The following is a 17,464-nucleotide window of genomic DNA, read 5'->3' on the forward strand; positions in this document are numbered from 1 at the left end:
GTGATAAGTTTATAAGATACATTCCAGTACTCTCCAGCACCCTTTGCCGTGCGTTGGATGTGTAGGAGTTGTTAGCAGTTTCAGAAAAGTAAAAAGTAGAGAACCGTAGAATAACTTTTACATCTTTCCTACCCAATTAGTCACGTCACAACCTCTCTAATTTATACTGCAATCCTTTAGATTTGGAACCACTGGAGTAAACTGGTGTATAAGCAGTTTAAACTAGCTCCATCTAAACCAGCTACAAAAATAAATGCTGCTTACATACGTACACACACATAAATGCATTCATCATGTTTTTTTTCTATTTATTGTTGGTGGATAGCTGCTGCAACTGTCACACATCCGATCCAAGTCCTCGCATCTTGCTTGCAACCTACTAATTAAAATGAATGGGGTTTAATGACAACTCTGACCCCTGCTCACATAAGGTGGACTGACCTTTAAGGTGGATCAGCTATTCTCATGAAGAAAAAAGTGCAAAAATGTTTTGATGGATAAACATTACAAGTATAGTCTATATTGAATCCTTGCATGAGTAAAAAAGGTGACTGGGTCAGTTTTAGTTGGGTTTGTGCCCCCACTCTCTCCATCATGTCCTGTTTCTCCTAATCACCACCCCTCTCCTCCCCAAGAAATCCGAAACGACACCTGCCTCATTTCCCCCCAGAGATCATTAAACTTTCATCAGATCGGGTCAAATCAAACAGCTGAGTGAAGGGTAATACCTTTACGTTGTCCCTGGTTCCCAGCTTCTTCAGCAGCGTCTCAGCCTTGGGGAGGATCTGATCAGTCAAATTGTCCTAATGAAGATGAGGAAAACAACAGTAAAGAAGAAAAAAAAAGAAAAAAAATGAGTTTGAGACTTAATTGGATACACTTGGAAAACCACTAGTGCTCTTTGAAATGCAAAACATGAGGCAGAGGGAGACAAGAATTAAGACTTCCGGAGAGCATTTTGGCTGTGCTGAGCCACTTATTTCCCACAGACTTGGGGAAAAATGTGTCCCCTGTTATTCTGGCTACATGCGAGTCCTTTTCCCCCGCTCTCTTCTGACGTTTCTGTTTTATTAAATCGTGCGAAATAATTAAAATCATGAGACGAGGGAGAGGACATGAAACAAAGGCTCACAAGTAACAGAAATTACCTCATTATCCAACGCACCAATCAGATTCAACCAGCATGACTGGATTGTAAGTGTCCAAAATAACCCCCCCCCCAAAAAAACTATTTTCTGGAGTGTCTGCTGGGTTTTGTGGTGAGGCGGGGAGATGAAATGGCAGAGAGAGGGTAGACCGGACAGGTTGCATTAGAAATCTGCTCTATTCCTCTCATGTTTCAGGTGAAATGAGCCTCAGGAAGAGGGCTCCAGATGACAGGCATGCGATTTCCAAAGTGTCATGTTGATACCATGCTGTTCAGCCCAGCCATAAGAGCACTGAGCACATTACATGTGTGATATAAATGCAAATGGACCTCCTGTTGGACTCTGCCTTCATCATGGGGCTATAGCTGGGGAGGGGGCGGATGTGGCGAGGGGTGAGGAGAGGTCTGTGGAGGAAAAGTGCTGGTGACAACTGGGAAGAGAGGTTCGGGGGAGGCAGGAAAAATAAGAGGAGAAAAATCAAGAAAGACGTCGCAAGAATGCAAGAGTGTGCTCAGGTGCGAGGAGGAGTAGACACAAGATATCTGAGGAGATCATACTGCTCCTGTTCTTACGTTTCCTCCCCCACATTCCTCCACCTAGCCTCCGCTAACATTGTGACATTCTCAGACAATTTGGACAAATTTCAGGAATGTATTCAGAGCGTTGTTTCCGCCCTGCCGTAGATCACGTCTGCTCCTTTGGCACAACAAAATGTTTACACATCAAATCAGCAACGCAGCACGCACTCGTCATCTCTTTTCATATCACAGTGTGAAAGGGGAGGGAAAAAAAAAACACCCCCATCTACGCTGACAAGAGTATTTGTGTTAAATAACATCCGCGCTGTTCCAAGTCATTACCTATTCATAAACCGGGCAGAGAACAAGACTCCTACTCTTGTCCGTACTGCTTCCTTCAGCAAAAAAAATCAAAAAAACAAAAAGGCGATGGAATCTTGAGGGTATTTTGTGTTTTTTCCTTCACTCTGGTTTGCATCACGCCAAGCAGCGCCCGGCAGCTCCAATAGGTGGCCTTCCGGAGGATTAGCGCTGGCTGAAACAAGATGAGAAGTGGGCCAGCCGCTGCCGGGGTCTAATCCTTGACAGAACTCCTCCCCGCTCAAGGACAATGACAAGGCTGGTTTGGCCAGTGGACCCACCGGTGCCACGGCTAACGACACAGCAATAAAGCCACTCGAGTGTGTGGGGCGACTTTTTCGGGCCAATATTCCAATGTGGCCTCCACAGTTCAGTGGTCAAATGGTGTGTGTGACAGCGTGATCTGTGTTTGTGTGTGTGTGTGTTGAGGACTTGCCAGGAAGGGATTCGTGATTTGTTAAATTACAGACTCATTTCTCTGACTAATGAAAAATAAATAAAAATAAATGTTGTTTGAGGAGGTTAAATAAACATTTCAGGGAAGAGCAGTTACATTAACGCATTACTTTTTTTTTCGGCCTAATTAAACAACTTCCAAGCACACAGCCATTCTTGTTCGCATCGCTCCCATCGCTTCTTGCAACACGGAAACCTATTTCTACCTGGAAGACATGGGAAATGCAATTAAACAGACATTTCAGTGCCCACTTCCCAGGCTGCGCAGGTGGCATAGAGTGCAAAAACACGCTACTTCCCGTTAACGTCTCTCATCACAATGGCTGCCGAGCAGAAGAGAGCCAGACATTTCCCAAGGACAGCGTAGCACTTTAATAACAAGGAAAGCAGAGCTGGGATGGCTAATGCCCAGCCATTAGGGTTACATCATCGCTGCCGCACAAATTAAAGTCACATTAGTGTTGAGATCCGGGAGACAGAGAAAGGAGCCTGGGTAGGAATAAGACCGGAGACGCCTGAGGGCGAAGCAATGTGCTGATCTCGAAGTAGTTTGAACGTCCAAAATTTGAAATGTTAATGAGAGACTGTGAGAATGCAAGGCTGAGAGAGAGAGATGCAAGAAGGGGACGAGTGAGTTGGTACAAAGTTCACAAAACAAAGCTTGAGTGAAAGTGTGTGAGTTTACATATGTGTACGAATTGAATTGAGGTAGTTAAGCAGATAAAGTTAAATAAACCGGAGAGTGAAAAGGTTTGCAGGATGGTGTGTGTGAATGCGAGTGTTCTTGTGTGGTGAAAAACACCTTTATTCAAGGCAGCGCACAGACAATCATAGCCTGTTGCCATGGACACTCAACAAAATAGATTTGAAGAATCTAAACCTCCTCTTCTTTTCCTTCATTCTTCTCTCTCAATCGCTTGAGAATTGAGCGGGGTCCAAAAGTCCACGACAGAAAACATCACCTGCACCTGAGATACAAAGCTAACCGAACAAAGGACGCCACGCTCCAATTAGGAGCTGCTCGCTCAAAAGAAAAACTGGCAAACTGCAGCCTTGACAGGAGAAAATCGGTTTCTGAACCACCTCTTCACTCACAAAACTTGTGTAAACATTCAGTGCTGAAAGAAGAGCTGCAGCACCAAAATCACAGTGCTGACGAGGACTCAAAATGTGATTTTGTACGACTTGTATGTAAGTAAGTGTTTGACAGTAAAGCTCGATCTGTATAAATAAGCAGGAAGAGGACGGAGCTCTGCCCTGTGTGGATTTCCCTTCAGCATCAAGGCATCGTGCTGTAACATCGTAGAACAATGTCTTAGGAACTCTAAAACACTGCTTAAAATGTGGAACAACTGGATTTCAGAGCGAGATGGAGATGGAGCTGAGAAGATCTAAAAGAAACTCGTTGCTGGGTGAGTTCTACTGTTGAGGAGCGTTTCATATGTAAGAGTGATATGGTAATATTGAAAAAGTTGTATTATCCACAATATAAATGTGGATCTAATAACTATATTTGGACAAAATGTTTTTGTTTGGAAATATCAAACTCCCAGACAATAGGACCTATTTGACCAAATTTTAAAAAACCCACATTCAAGGATCAGCACAATTTCAGTGTTTCTGCCCTTGGTTTATTAACACATTCTAAGGTTTTAAGGATCCTTGTAGATGCCTCCGGGCTATTCAGATAATTCAGTGATATCAACAGGTCTGGCTCTGTGAAATATCTAATATATACAGTACCTGGAATGAACTCAAAAGGTTTGTTATATCCCTGAATGCATCTTCGATTGCCGACTCATTCAGACGGACTTGGGAGTTGACCCCTCCGACAGAGATCCCTCCGTACCTTGAGTGGCAGAATAAAGCAGAAATGAGAGGGAGGTAAGATCATATAAGCAGAGCCAAGGATTTACACACCCACGCATTCTTACACCTGCTATGGAGCAGTGGAAATGTGGATACGTAGCATTTATTCTGGACACATGACCAAACATTCACAGGGTTAAGCAAACACATCAACATAAAGCTTACAATTAATCAATTCTGTCACTGTGAGCGCACTCTAAACGTTCGCAAACACATGAGAAGACAGGTTGAGGGAAGCGTATCAAAGAGGGGGCCAGCAGGATTTGTCAGAGCATGACAACTGCATAACATGTAGAGAGGGAAATGGCAGCACGCTCTGCAGGATTCTGTCCATTCATTCATATTACACTCAACTGACCTTCTGAAAGTGAATGCATCAACACCACAACAGCAACACAGGTAGCAATTTGGCTCCTTTCGGTGTCAAAAAAATGTGTGACTAAAGCCAAAGCACTGGAGGAGAGTCACTTGTGCTAACAGATACATGAATGCACTTGCAGTACCCACAGTCAAAAGCACTGACATGCTTTACCTCTTTTTACCCTGGCGCTCAAAAGTCTTGATCAGGAAGTCCGTCATGTTCCGGCCAGTTAAATCCAACAATGTGTCTGTTGTGTTCTGGATCCTCTGTTAAAAAGAGACAAAGCCCAAAAAGTGTTAGCACTTGTAATATAAATACACTCAACTGGTTTATCATTTGGCTGATATGGTGAATATATTAGCAAAGAGTTGCTAATTTACCATGCATATCACACAGCAGCATCACACATCACAAATGTTTACAAATGTCGCTTTAAAATTCTCTACTTTGATCTCGGTTTTGGTTTTTCGACCAACTCACGACAAAACATATCAGGGTCTTAAACTGCTAAATGCTACACATTGTTCACCTGCTAGTCGCTAACTTTGACAGCTATGGGTGCTGCGTAGGTAGCACGCAGTTGTTTTGTTGCTTTTTTTGCTGAAAACATTCAAGGTGGAATACAAGAATCATTAAAGGTAGAATGCGTGAGAATTTGAACTTTCAACAGTTTTGTTGTCATGACATCCATGTTTTATATTGAAGAGATATGTACTGCAGTTAGCATGCTAACCAGCTAGCCCGGGTCATCTCGGTCAAAAACTCCTGTGCTAGCGGTGTAAGCGCCAACACTCCCCCAGTGCTCCAAGCTCAAAATCTGGACTGTTAGCTGCATGGCTAACTGTGCTAATTAGCTAATGGAAGAAACAGCAAACAGTTAGCGACAATTAGTGGTTATTTTGCTCTTTAATATTTCATCTGTAAGTGGTGAACCATGAAAGCAAAACAATGAGCAAAAAGATTCCAACATGCTCTGTAGAGCTCAGGAGCATTGAAGAGTAACATATTGTTTAGAGCAGCCTTAAAGGCACAGTGCATAGGATTCAGTGGCATCTGCAACAGTGTAGTTGCAGCTTATGACCAAGTGAACACCCCTCGTCTCACCCTCACCTACATCTGCCAGCTTAAAACACAAAACAAACACACAAGAAAACCTGAGAAGCCAACACAATTGGGAAACTTGAATTCCATTTCTACCCCAAACTCTACACGCTGGACCTTGATGTTTAGACGCAGACAAACATTTCATAACAACTTCTAATCTGTAGATGTTTTGAGATGCGTGACATTCATGAAAAGAGGTACAGCGCCTTTTCTTTTACTTCTTGAAAGATCCCAAACTTTTGCAAACAGCACTTTGCTGCGCCCATGTGTGGTGGAGCATCATGAGCAGAGCGGCTGACCACAGACAGACTCCAGCAGACGCAACTGCTCAGCCACCCGTAAAAACTCATCCGCTAGACGAATAAAAATCAACAAAACTTAAGAGCGAGACCATTTCGCAGGTGATATCTGTTCACAGCAGCGTGGAACACGTTCCCCCAGCCCTTATCATAATAGTCAATTAAGCCTGGCTATGGGAAGCTTGGCTGATATCTAGACCCCCGCCAAAGCTACAGAAGCTGTATCTAATGTCAAAGGACCCTAATTAGACGCCCTTCTGTGGATAAATGGGTACATTCCAACATCCAATTAAGGAAGGGTGCGACACACTAACATGAATACACTCCACTGTGTGTAGGCTGATTCCTCCCAGTACACACGCTCATGCCAATATGCTTTAGCCCCTGCTTATTTAGAGAGGTAGCAGTATGCTAATTAGCAGAGTGATCCTTGATAAAGTGCAGTAGGGACCCCTGACTGCAGTGCAATTTACCAATGTACCCACTAGCTACGCTGGTTATCTAAACGTTTGTACAAAAAGCTTGATGTGTCTTGTTTAATCAGTTAGCCCTGTGTGTCAATTACCTTTGTGTGGACACCCACTCTTTATCACTTTGGACATACAGTACACAAGATGTCTGTAAAGAAGATGATGTCTAGGAATCAGCTGGAAGGATGTTTTTTGGGCATGTCTTTTCTTACTGAGTCCAAAACCCCTTTACAGATAAATCACAATTTCTTTGGCTTTTACACCAAATGGTGTTGGGCACATCAAGGATGAGGAGAGGAGGATAAGCTGAGGTAAAACAAGAAGGAGGTGAAGAGTAAAGGGATATTAGAAAGACCAGAAAGTCGCTCTAAAAACAAATTGGAGAAGAAAAACAGAACGGAAGTGAATGGAGGGTGGAAACATAAGCTAAAAGAGCAGAGGAGAGCGCCCAAGACGAGGAGGAGAACTCGAGTCACAAGGCAAAGAACAAACAGAAGGAGAAGGCAGAGGAAGAAGGGGACCCATCTGGCTTATGAATCAGAGATAAGGAGGACGAACGGCACGGCAACCTTGGCTTATCTCTGAACAAACATACTTCTCTTTCGAAAAGACCACAGGAACTCGGAAACAAACAAAACCATAAATAAGAGCTTTACACTCTGCTGTGTGTACAATGAGTTTATGCAGTCAGTGTGGGTCTAATTATTTTGGCCTTGGTCCATATCCCCCATCAGAAAGACTGAAATTGGTGCAATACGTGGTCGTGCAATACCTGTGCCTGCATCTCTTGTTCATTACCTGTGAACAGCGTCAGTTTGTTTGGCATTCTGTGCATAGCGGCATCTCTCCACAGCACAGTGGTAGCTTGATAGCTGGGGAAGCAAACAGGGGTGAGGGAAATGTAAACTAAGGAGTAATCAAATCCGTTGAATGAGCTGGCATACTCGAGCGCAGGGGAGATAAGAGGCCGCGCTGTGTTCATATTAATCCTGGCACTGTTTGTATCCCACTGTACCTCTAAGGTAAAATTCAAATGTTATCTAGCCCGAGCGAAGGAAAAGCAATCTCAGGGAAGCAGAATTCTCCTATAATTAAACATGTTATGTTGAGGTGCAGGGTCACATGTCCTCTGACTTCAAGTTTTTGCAAGTGATGATCAGGTTAATTGTGTTTTCAGCAAAACAATCTCTTTCTGCAAGCGTGAAGTTGTTTCTAAAATCACTGAACTCATTATAACATGATGAGCAGGGCAGGAAGTGACAGGCGGCCTTGTTGTGTGAAGTGTGCGTGTGTGTGTCATTGCGGTTATGCGGTTTCATTGTGTTGTGTGTGATTATGTCCGATTTGATCTCGGCACAACAATCATTTTAAACTGAGCCAGACACAACCATTAGGTAATAGCTGGAGTGGTGTGCAAAGCCCTTGTTGGGTGACAAACACACACTTACATGCTGCTCTGCCTATTCTGTCCCAGATCATGAGAGACCGAGTTGCCCACATCCTCGCCTGGTGACAGATTTTCATCCGGACGCCTACTGTTCTGTTTAACCACAACAAAGGGAAAACCGCTGCCCTGTCTGACACTCGCCTCGACTCACAATCCAATGACCTCTCTGCTCTTGTTTTGGAGCATCTCTTGCCTTCTGCTGAGAGGGTGACTCAGGACAGGTCGCTTTACACTAAAATGGGTCTGCGGGTGCTGGGAGTCAAGGTGACAAATCAACAGGGCCCAGCAGAGAAAGGATGTGCCAGCCTGTTGTGTTTGCCAGGTTGTGTATGGAGCTGGCGGGGATTTTGGAGCTGATCCGCGGTTACTGGATTTGCCAATAGGCTGTTGCTGGAGGGGGGTGAAAAAAAAAGCTGCTTATAGATGTGAAGTTAACAGATTCATTATGAGTTCACTGATCCGGTCAGTCTACGTTCTGAATTAAAGTGAATATGCCACGCAGAAGCTTTTGAAGATGCAACAAATACTCCTGCTGAGAGCTTCTCTCAAACCAACAAACTCTTTAATTAGAGGTTGAATTTCTCTCGCACAAGCTTTTTTTTTTTTAAGAAACACAAGTGGTAAGCCAATGCCGAACTTCGATAACCTAACAGATGAGGCTGAGGAGAGTAGTTTTAAAGTGAGCAGTTGTTAGGCCGGTCTCCAATGATAAAGCCATCAATTGTAATTTGGTGAACGTGGCGGCTTTATCAATTCCGTTGCATGCATGACGGCCTATTCATCGAGGCTTACTGTTGCCTGCCATTTCCATGGAAACAATGATTTCGCACTACCTCCTGCGGTGATGTGTCGATGTTTTCTTTTTTTTTCCCTCTCCCGTCTTTTTCTGTAGCTTCTCAAGGGCATATTCGGAGGATGGGCAAGATAAAAGATAAAAAAGAAAACCTGCGTAAGGCTGGTATGCTTTGTCATGATTTATTCAACGGGGGAAGCTTTCAGGTCAAAGGGAATACATCCTCACAATGTGCTCAGCCACTGTGGGTGGTCTCTGCCTTGGACTCGCATTCATTCATCCCCCCCCTGTGTGATGGACCGCGAGCTGCAGGTGAGCAATGATGATAAATGCATAAGTTTCCAGAGCACATGAGCATACACGTCCTCCTGAGTGCATACGTGTGTTCAGCAGCATGTTGCAATGCTCAGCAACAATTCTCCCAGCTTCAAGAAATGATGCTGTATATTTGACGCACGATGGCCAGACAATATAAAAAACATATACTGTATGATCTATCACATGATTTTATGCATTACACTGCATCTCAAACAGTAAATTACAGGTTACGGCCCACTTGTGGATTGCGGTGAACAGGGTCGGAGAGGTTTCGAGGGTTTCGAGTTCCGTATTTTCATTCACTGTCATTTATAAAGACACTGGATATATACGCAGACAAAGATGAGTCTTTTTACTTGCATTAAAATGGTAAAGATCAATTATTTTACCTCAAAATCCCGATACATTACAATATCTCTCTACCATATGAGCTCGCACCCTGTCACAGTGGTATAAATCTTTCAAGCCATCAGATGATGAAATAAAAGGCTGCACAGCTTGCCGGCTTACTGAGTTACCAAAAAACTGACCCCTGCCAAATAAACATAGTGTTGCGTTATGTGAAAAAAAAAAAAAAAGAAAGGTGATGAGCAGAGAAACCAGACTGTTTACAGCATATGTATTGCATATAAATGTTCTCCTCTTCCAGCAGTTTCTTAATGCTAAATTTAAACTTCCTTCAGCCACAGTGGGAGATGACTGGCAATAATCTTGTTGCATGATAATAACACAATGTCCTCAAGGTTGTTTCCATGCAGACAAACAAAAAAAGAAAAAAATACAGGAGTCCATTTTAATATCCTTTTTACAGGATCTGGATTGGAACGAAACGAGATGTTGTAAATAAAGAAATGATGCAAGTGAATGTAACAAGATGTAGTCAAGAATTGGCCTTTATAAATTGCCTTTTTACTGAGGCTAAATGTACCAAAGTATTGCAACTCACAGCAGGATAAAGTAGAAATCCAGTAAAGTTATCAAGTGGTGGCAATTCATAACATAAAAGGAAAAGATCCAGACTGTTTTAGATAGAAGTAGCAGGTGAAGGAGAAGAAAAGGACACAAAAAAGGAGGTTATAAAGGAAGACCTTGATGTCCTCGCAGGGTACTTTGAAGATACAAGTAGCAAGTCAACAAATGGGCAACTGTGTGACAGTGCTGTCACAAACTAGGACCGAACGTCAGGGAAAGGAAAAGGTTACACAAAGGGCACATCTCTTGTTTGACTGTCTCAACAATCATCCTATAACATGATACCTGGACAGTCGCTCTATTAATGTGGCTCCGGATGGCCTTGTCACAGGAGGGAGCGCACAGAGAGACTCGCACAAGTTCAACGAGGCATTACAGCTATGTGGAGGGTTTGAAATGGCACACTATATCGCATGGAGTATTGTATAGGGTACGGAGGAAAAATAAAAGACTGGCAGTCAGGGGAGGCCTGCTGTTTCAAACTGTGTCATTTCATGTCCTTGCCAGAGTTTCTCTCTTTTAAAGGTGTCTCATTTGTCCTTCCAAGATGACATCTCCCAAGAGTGTTAGATTCTAAAGGGGGAAAAGTCATGGCAATTAAGAGACACAATCATTTTAGATATATCTGAATGTGGCTGTGTGAGTTTTGTCTCTTTCAACGCTCCCTCACTTCTCTTAAGAACTGAGACTTAAGGGAAATGTTTTTACTTCATAACCGCTGTGCAAACTGAACTTACAAGGACTATTTAAATGATATCATAGACATCTAAAAACACTTTTAAAAAACTTGTAAGGCATTTTTAAGCTCAGTGAAGCAGAAGATTATAGCCGTCTGTTGTGTAATCTGATCCCTCTGCTCCCATAAAGTTTCTCTCTTCCCTGAGATGCAGCTTAATTATATAAAATGTTGTTTTGATCTCCCATTTTTAACTTTTTTTTTTAAAGACTATTCATGCTGACAAAACACAAACACCAAGCCATAGCAAAGATGTTATCCCACTGAGTCAAGGACTGTGCACCTTTCTACAAGCTCTGTAGGTATACTGTTTTGAAAAAATGATTTGTCCACAAATACATTTTATCAACATCACCTTAAAAACTATATTCACTCAAAATGCTCAAGGCCACATTTTTGGATGCGGATAATCACTGCAGGTAACTAAAACATGCAGTTTTCTCACAGTGTACCATTGGAAAGTCAAAACATTTTAGTTACTGGATCATGTGGGCAATGTTCTGTCTACTCATGTTAACATAAAGCATGTTAATTATTGCTCAAGGTAAACTTAAAGGGATAGTTCGGGTTTTTTACATATCAAGTACATATCTATAGTCGATCTGTTTCCTACCGTAATCACCGATCAGCGCAGCCTCAGTTTGGAGAAGTAGAGAGCCGCTCCAGCCCAGACGCTCAGCTTTGTACTGCAGTGAACGGGGTTCAGCAAAAAAGCGAAATTAACCACCTAAAACAAGGCTCACCTAAAATGTTTTACATCAGTTCAAGTGTACGTTGTATAGGTAAAAGTCACACCGCTTTACATCACTGTCAGACCGCGCTTTCTTTTGGCACTACATTTTCTCAACCACAGAACCTCCGTATCCCTACGCATTAGCGTAACTGGGCAACAGCTGATCTGCGAGCGGCGGCTGGACGAGAGGTTTACTTTCGATAAAAAACGAAACTTAACTCTCCGTATCCTTCCGCATTAGCGCTCATGCGTAGGGATACGGAGGTTCTGCGGTTGAGAAAATGTAGTGCCAAAAGAAAGCGCGGTCTGACGGCGATGTAAAGCGGTGTGAATTTTACCTATACAACGTACACTTGACCTGATATAGATTTTTTTAGGTGAGCCTTGTTTTAGGTGGTTAATTTCGCTTTTTTGCTGAACCCCGTTCACTGCAGTACAAAGCTGAGCCTCTGGGCTGGAGCGGCTCTTTACTTCTCCAAACTGAGGCTGCGCTGATCGGTGATTACGGTAGGAAACAGATCGACTATAGATATGTACTTTATATGACCCCACTTCAAAAAACCCGAACTATCCCTTTAACGGCTTCATTTATAGGACTTTTCTCATATATTCCCCCTGCTTTGTAGTGGAATTACTTGAGGGTCACCTATGAGGGCAAGGATCATTTCTACGACTTTCTGCTGTTGATCTTCAATTGAGAGATTAATGTTTCAATTTGTATGAATGCTATAAAGTGCTGCTAACTGCTACAAGGCTGAATAACAGTCATCAGACTGCATGAATGCATGGTTTCAAAGTGAAGGACACTGCTGTGGATGTTGAATGTTGAATGAGTTTTCCTGAAGTGGAAGATGAACGAAAAACATTTTTTCCACATCAAGGATGATCTGTACAGGTATGTGAATGTAAAACACTAGCAAGAGCGGTGTGCTGTGTATTTTTGTCCTGTAGGAGCATCAAAGGGTTGGGCAATATCTTGATATTTTATGGTATCGTGATATGAGATTATGTTTCATTTTAGATTTTGGGTATCATCATACCCTGGCTTTGTTTAAGTGTTGTCTTTAAAGCAAAGTGAAAAGCATTTTCTCAACATACCAGACTGTTCTACAGTGTCTCCACATTATTGATGATTATTTGAAAAAAGGTGAGGGTCTGGACTGGAGGAACATTATGGACATTAGTTGGAGGTAGACACAGGTCATGTGTATATTACTGCGATTTGGCACTTTTGTAAAAAGTAACACTTTCCTGCCACACCCTCCCACCTCTGCACTTCCTGTTACATCAAGGCTGCCCAGACTCCCATCCAATATTCAACTTCTCAAATATTTTTTTCGGGCTTTTATAGATAATAATTTGCAGACATGCTGTTTTAGTACAACAGACATCCTTTAAGACTTGCAGACTGTTTCCAGATGGCAGTTTTTCTAGCATGCTATTGCATGTGAAGAGAAAGCTACCCAATATGCAAAGCCCAAGTATACAGACAAAGCCCTTGCGAATAAAATGACATTGAAGTGGAGGTGGCAGCTCCTCAATCTGTTACTCTCTCAAGCTTGGATGTCTCATTATCATTGGGAGACAGCAGTGCAAACCAGTTAGCTCCAAATGACACACTACTTTATAGTCTTTATAGTGATTGTTTCAGTCAGCAGGTGGTGGCTGGTAGCAAAAAGCCTCTAACATGTCCTTCGATCCCAACCTGGATGATCCTCTTCAGGTCAGATGTGCAACATTTGCCCTAGCGCATTTGGCCATGTGTATAAAGTAATGGCCAATAAAAAATAGGTATGGATTTGGGATGATGTGAGAATAAAAGGTGACGTCCAGTGTAAGGTCTATGCTGGCAGAAATACAAAAATAGAAAGTTAAAGGCTGGCATACACCTGAAAGAGCAGGAGGACACACTATGGGTATATTCGAGGTTTTCAGCAGACGTGGAACCAGCTGAATCATTCTCAGTGCCAAATTCAGTGTATTTTCAACGGAATCAATTTTGGTCTGACTTTCATGCATGCACGCTAGTTCACAAAAGGGACACAGCACAAAAGGCTGATTTACATTTTGCAATGCAATGCAAATTCCTTGTTGGTAAGTCCCTTTACATTTTCAAATCAAAATGATGCTGACTGGGACTTTCAGACTGCAAGCTGAAAGCATCCATGAGAAGCATTTTTTATTGTGCTGTTGTGTCATTCCTGGCATTGATTAAACCTCTAAAAACCCATCTGTCTTCATCAAAATTACATATTTATAATATGAGGTTATAAATAAGGTTTGTTCCTGAATAAAAATCCCCTCATGCCTTAAATGCCTAAAAAACACCTGTTCCTTCACTGTGTATGTACATATCAGTGAATATGCAAACAGTCCTAGCCTGTATTCACATCTCAAAAAACTATTTTTTCTCCTGCTGTCCATAACAGGAGCACCTCTGTCGGAACGCTCCATTTCAGTGCCCTTCTTCTTTAATGTCCCCATCTTAAAAAAGCCCAGTCTGCTCTGCTTGGTCAGCTCTTACAGGCCTGAGCAGGCACCGGCCCATTGTGTTTCAGAACCACAGTGCAGCACATCAAATGTATAACCTGTACAACGTCAAATAATGGTGACTACCGCAACTACCACACTGCCCTCCCAGCAAAAAACACAAGCTCTGGTGTAAGAGACTGACCTGAGGTGGCGGGAGCCCTCCTGCACTGGGTGGACAGTCAGGTAACATGAACGACCGTTCAGGTGTGCTGCACTCACAGGAGGGGGAGGGGTTTGACATGCTCCAGTTCCCATTGAGGAAGATGTCAGCGACAGACTGATCCACGGGTGGTGTAAACCACTCAGAGCCACTCGGCGAGCACGGTAACTTCCTAAGAGAGAACAATGGATGAACAATGAGTATTTAATTGGTAATAATTGAGTCCTGCCAACCGCAACTACTGAAAAACATATAAACAAAATGTTCTCTTATCTTTACCACATTCGTAACAGCTTCAGTGGCATGAAGCTTGATAAGTGTGATAAGTGAGGAGAATGAGGGGGATCGAATTGAGATATTGTAAGTACTTTGTTGACTGGATATTGTCTGCCATCTGAAAGGTTTCTGTTTACTGACCTCGTACAAACAACATTTGTCAAGAGTAAAATATTTTTTTAAAGGCTGCTGGATAATACCTCTGAATTACAAGACGTGTGTTTGAAGAACTTGAGCACAGTATGGAGCTCACTGCATTTGCTATGCATGCGCACTCATGAACTGTATGGGCTCCGAGCTCAGTAATAATTCCATTTCATTTTGAAGTTTAAAGCGTTTTCATTATTCAAATTGTTCTGATCAAGATGGGCGTTTCGTTTCCAAACATGGGCATGCAGAGCTTCTACTACGCTCTGGTTTACTTTGCTCTTTTTCAGGGTTGTTTGATTTCTGCAGCAGGATTTCCATGCAGGAGGCGCAGGCACATGCTCAGGAACGCACAAGTCCATGTTTGGGTATGTGCATACACAGGTGTCCAGCTACTATCCACACATAAACAGCTTGCAGAGCATTACATTTCACAGAGACCGTCTGGCTTGAAAAAATGTGCAAACACTGTTGTTTTGTCTTCTTGTGCACTCAGAAATACTCACGGTATCGGGTCTCCAATCATGCAGCGAGTCCCAAAGCCAGGCTCGTTCACCAAGGTTTCCACCACCCGAGACACCTCCACATTATCTGGCCCGTCGTTGCTGGAGAAATTGGGAATATAATCAATAGAAATAAAACACATACCAACATTACAGCGTGCCTTAAGTTTCTACTTAATCCATGAGCATCAAAACTATTGATGGAATATGGCCCCTTTGTCAGAAGCCTGATTTATGGTTCTCAACATGTGATGAGTGTAGCTCAAAAGCCTTGCTGTAGTTTCGACTGACATTAACATGGAGAATTTTGCAACGTCACGAACATTGTCATAAGTTGTTGGGCAATGTGATTAGGTAGTTACTTTAGCAGCTGGAGGAACAGCTGGTTACTGTGAAGATGACTGAAACCTTTTGCTGAAGTATAATTTGAAAACTCATTCATTTCTGCAGAGCCATACCCATCAAAAGTGTCAAGTTGTACACTTGCCTGCAGCAGCATTGACTGGACTGATCAGAATTAACCATCCAGACGTTCAAGATGGAAATATATCAAAGTCTTGGTAGTCTTGACCGATGATCGACTGAGATCTATTGTCATTCCACTGGACATTGACAGGGCACCAAGATGGTGTCTATCTTAAACAGCTGAATCAATTCACAGACTGACCTGTGCAGCATTAATAGTATTGGAAGCAGAGATCCCATCTAAAAAGAAAAAGACGGCCAACACTCAATAAGAGCTGAGTTTACTGTGAGGAGAAGCAAGCTGAGACTTACTATTAACCTCTATTGATGGTTTGACTGGTGTTACAAAGACGTTTTGATGTTAGAGGCCCTGAAATCACTTCAGTCAGTGATATTGTCTGAAAGTGTTGTAAGTGAAAAGTAAATGTAACAGTAGTGCTATCTGTCATTATGTTTGGAATACGCAGTGTTCACAGGTGGTTAGGATTTGACAAGTCTTCTAATCCTTCTTTGATCACAACTGGTTAGCGTTCAACACATCTTATAATCCATCTCCTGTCACAGTTGATCATCTGATCTGTCTTCCACAAAGCACGGGTGTTTAGACGATCATTAATCTTAAACGTATCTCGACATCCGCAGAGGCTAGAAGGAAAATACGGCATGCACATGAGGTGATCAGACGTGGTGCATTTCGAGACAATGCTCGGCCGCAAAGACGCGATGCTGCTTGCCGCCGGGGTTTCGTTATACAAGAAGTGCGAGAGAGTTTACCATCTTTTTCAAAACCAGAACTCCCACATCAACACTGACTGTACGGTGATGCATACTCTGTGCCTATAGCTTGAGTCCAGCTCTGTTCTGATGTGTACTCTTGGGCGAGCACGTACCGACACGAGCCTGTTCAGGATTCTGTGTACAGTATAAGCTCTTCACAGCCTTTCATTATTATCTGAGTGTCCTGTACATATCTGAGCCCCGTGTCTCGGTTAAACAATCTTCCCATTCCAATTTCATTCTCATTACTAACCGCACACACTCTGCCCTTTATCTTAAGGGTACCGGAGGGAGTTAAAACACAGTGTTACAAAAAGACCATCGTGATGGCTTTCTGCCAGCAGTGAGCCACAGCCCGACCGACCATTTGGATTAATACTGTGTTCATTGTCTCATTTAGAGGCGTCTCCGTGAAGGTCATACGGTCGTTCCCTTGACCACCAGTGAGCGCAATTGAAGTGGCTGGATTGTAAAAAAAAAAAAAGGATTGTGTGCAGCCATCTGTTTTGTAATTAACAATGGCTGGGTTAGCACGTTATTCAAAGTAATAAAACTATTGGACAGTTCCAAAGACTTGTGCACACACACAGAAAGAGTGGAAACTAATGAACAGTTCATCAAGTCAAAATGAAACATCACAGAACTAAGAACTGAGACAATATTAGAAGAAAGTCAAATGAAGGCTACATTATATTACTGAGATAGGAAAAATGAATAAAAGGAGTGTTTTTGATCCGTTTTTAGGAGGAAGCTTTAGCTTTAATATTCTGATCTCTAAACCTAAAACTAAAAATACAGAGGTTAACTAAGCCACATTATGATCACTGTTATACATTAAACCATGTGAGCGGGGTAAGAAGGCCCCTGGACTGCTAAACTAGATCAATCATTATCTTCAATCACTCGAAACTTAAATGGACCATTGCCGTTTATGATGCAAGCAGAGCTGCGATGCTCCTCCGAATGAACTTTTAGGATGAAAAGGCACACTACTTTTAATTACACAGGCAGGATGTTTTA

At 42.6% G+C, this 17,464-nt stretch overlaps 1 protein-coding gene across 5 annotated transcripts in view; it reads right to left on the minus strand.

The window, feature by feature from the left end:
• The window catches only part of LOC115590183 (phospholipid-transporting ATPase ABCA1), a 171,989-nt gene that overhangs the window by 49,058 nt on the left and 105,467 nt on the right, over positions 1-17,464 (minus strand). For all 5 annotated transcript variants that reach the window (XM_030431448.1, XM_030431450.1, XM_030431447.1 and 2 more), the window contains exons 31-35: positions 15,206-15,304; positions 14,259-14,448; positions 4,884-4,978; positions 4,226-4,331; positions 729-803 (exon numbers count right to left, since the gene is read on the minus strand). In XM_030431448.1, coding sequence (XP_030287308.1) covers positions 729-803; positions 4,226-4,331; positions 4,884-4,978; positions 14,259-14,448; positions 15,206-15,304 — 565 coding nt within the window. The remainder of the gene's footprint in view (positions 1-728; positions 804-4,225; positions 4,332-4,883; positions 4,979-14,258; positions 14,449-15,205; positions 15,305-17,464) is intronic.

The sequence above is a fragment of the Sparus aurata genome, chromosome 10 (genome assembly GCF_900880675.1).
Source record: "Sparus aurata chromosome 10, fSpaAur1.1, whole genome shotgun sequence".
Classification (NCBI taxonomy): domain Eukaryota; kingdom Metazoa; phylum Chordata; class Actinopteri; order Spariformes; family Sparidae; genus Sparus; species Sparus aurata.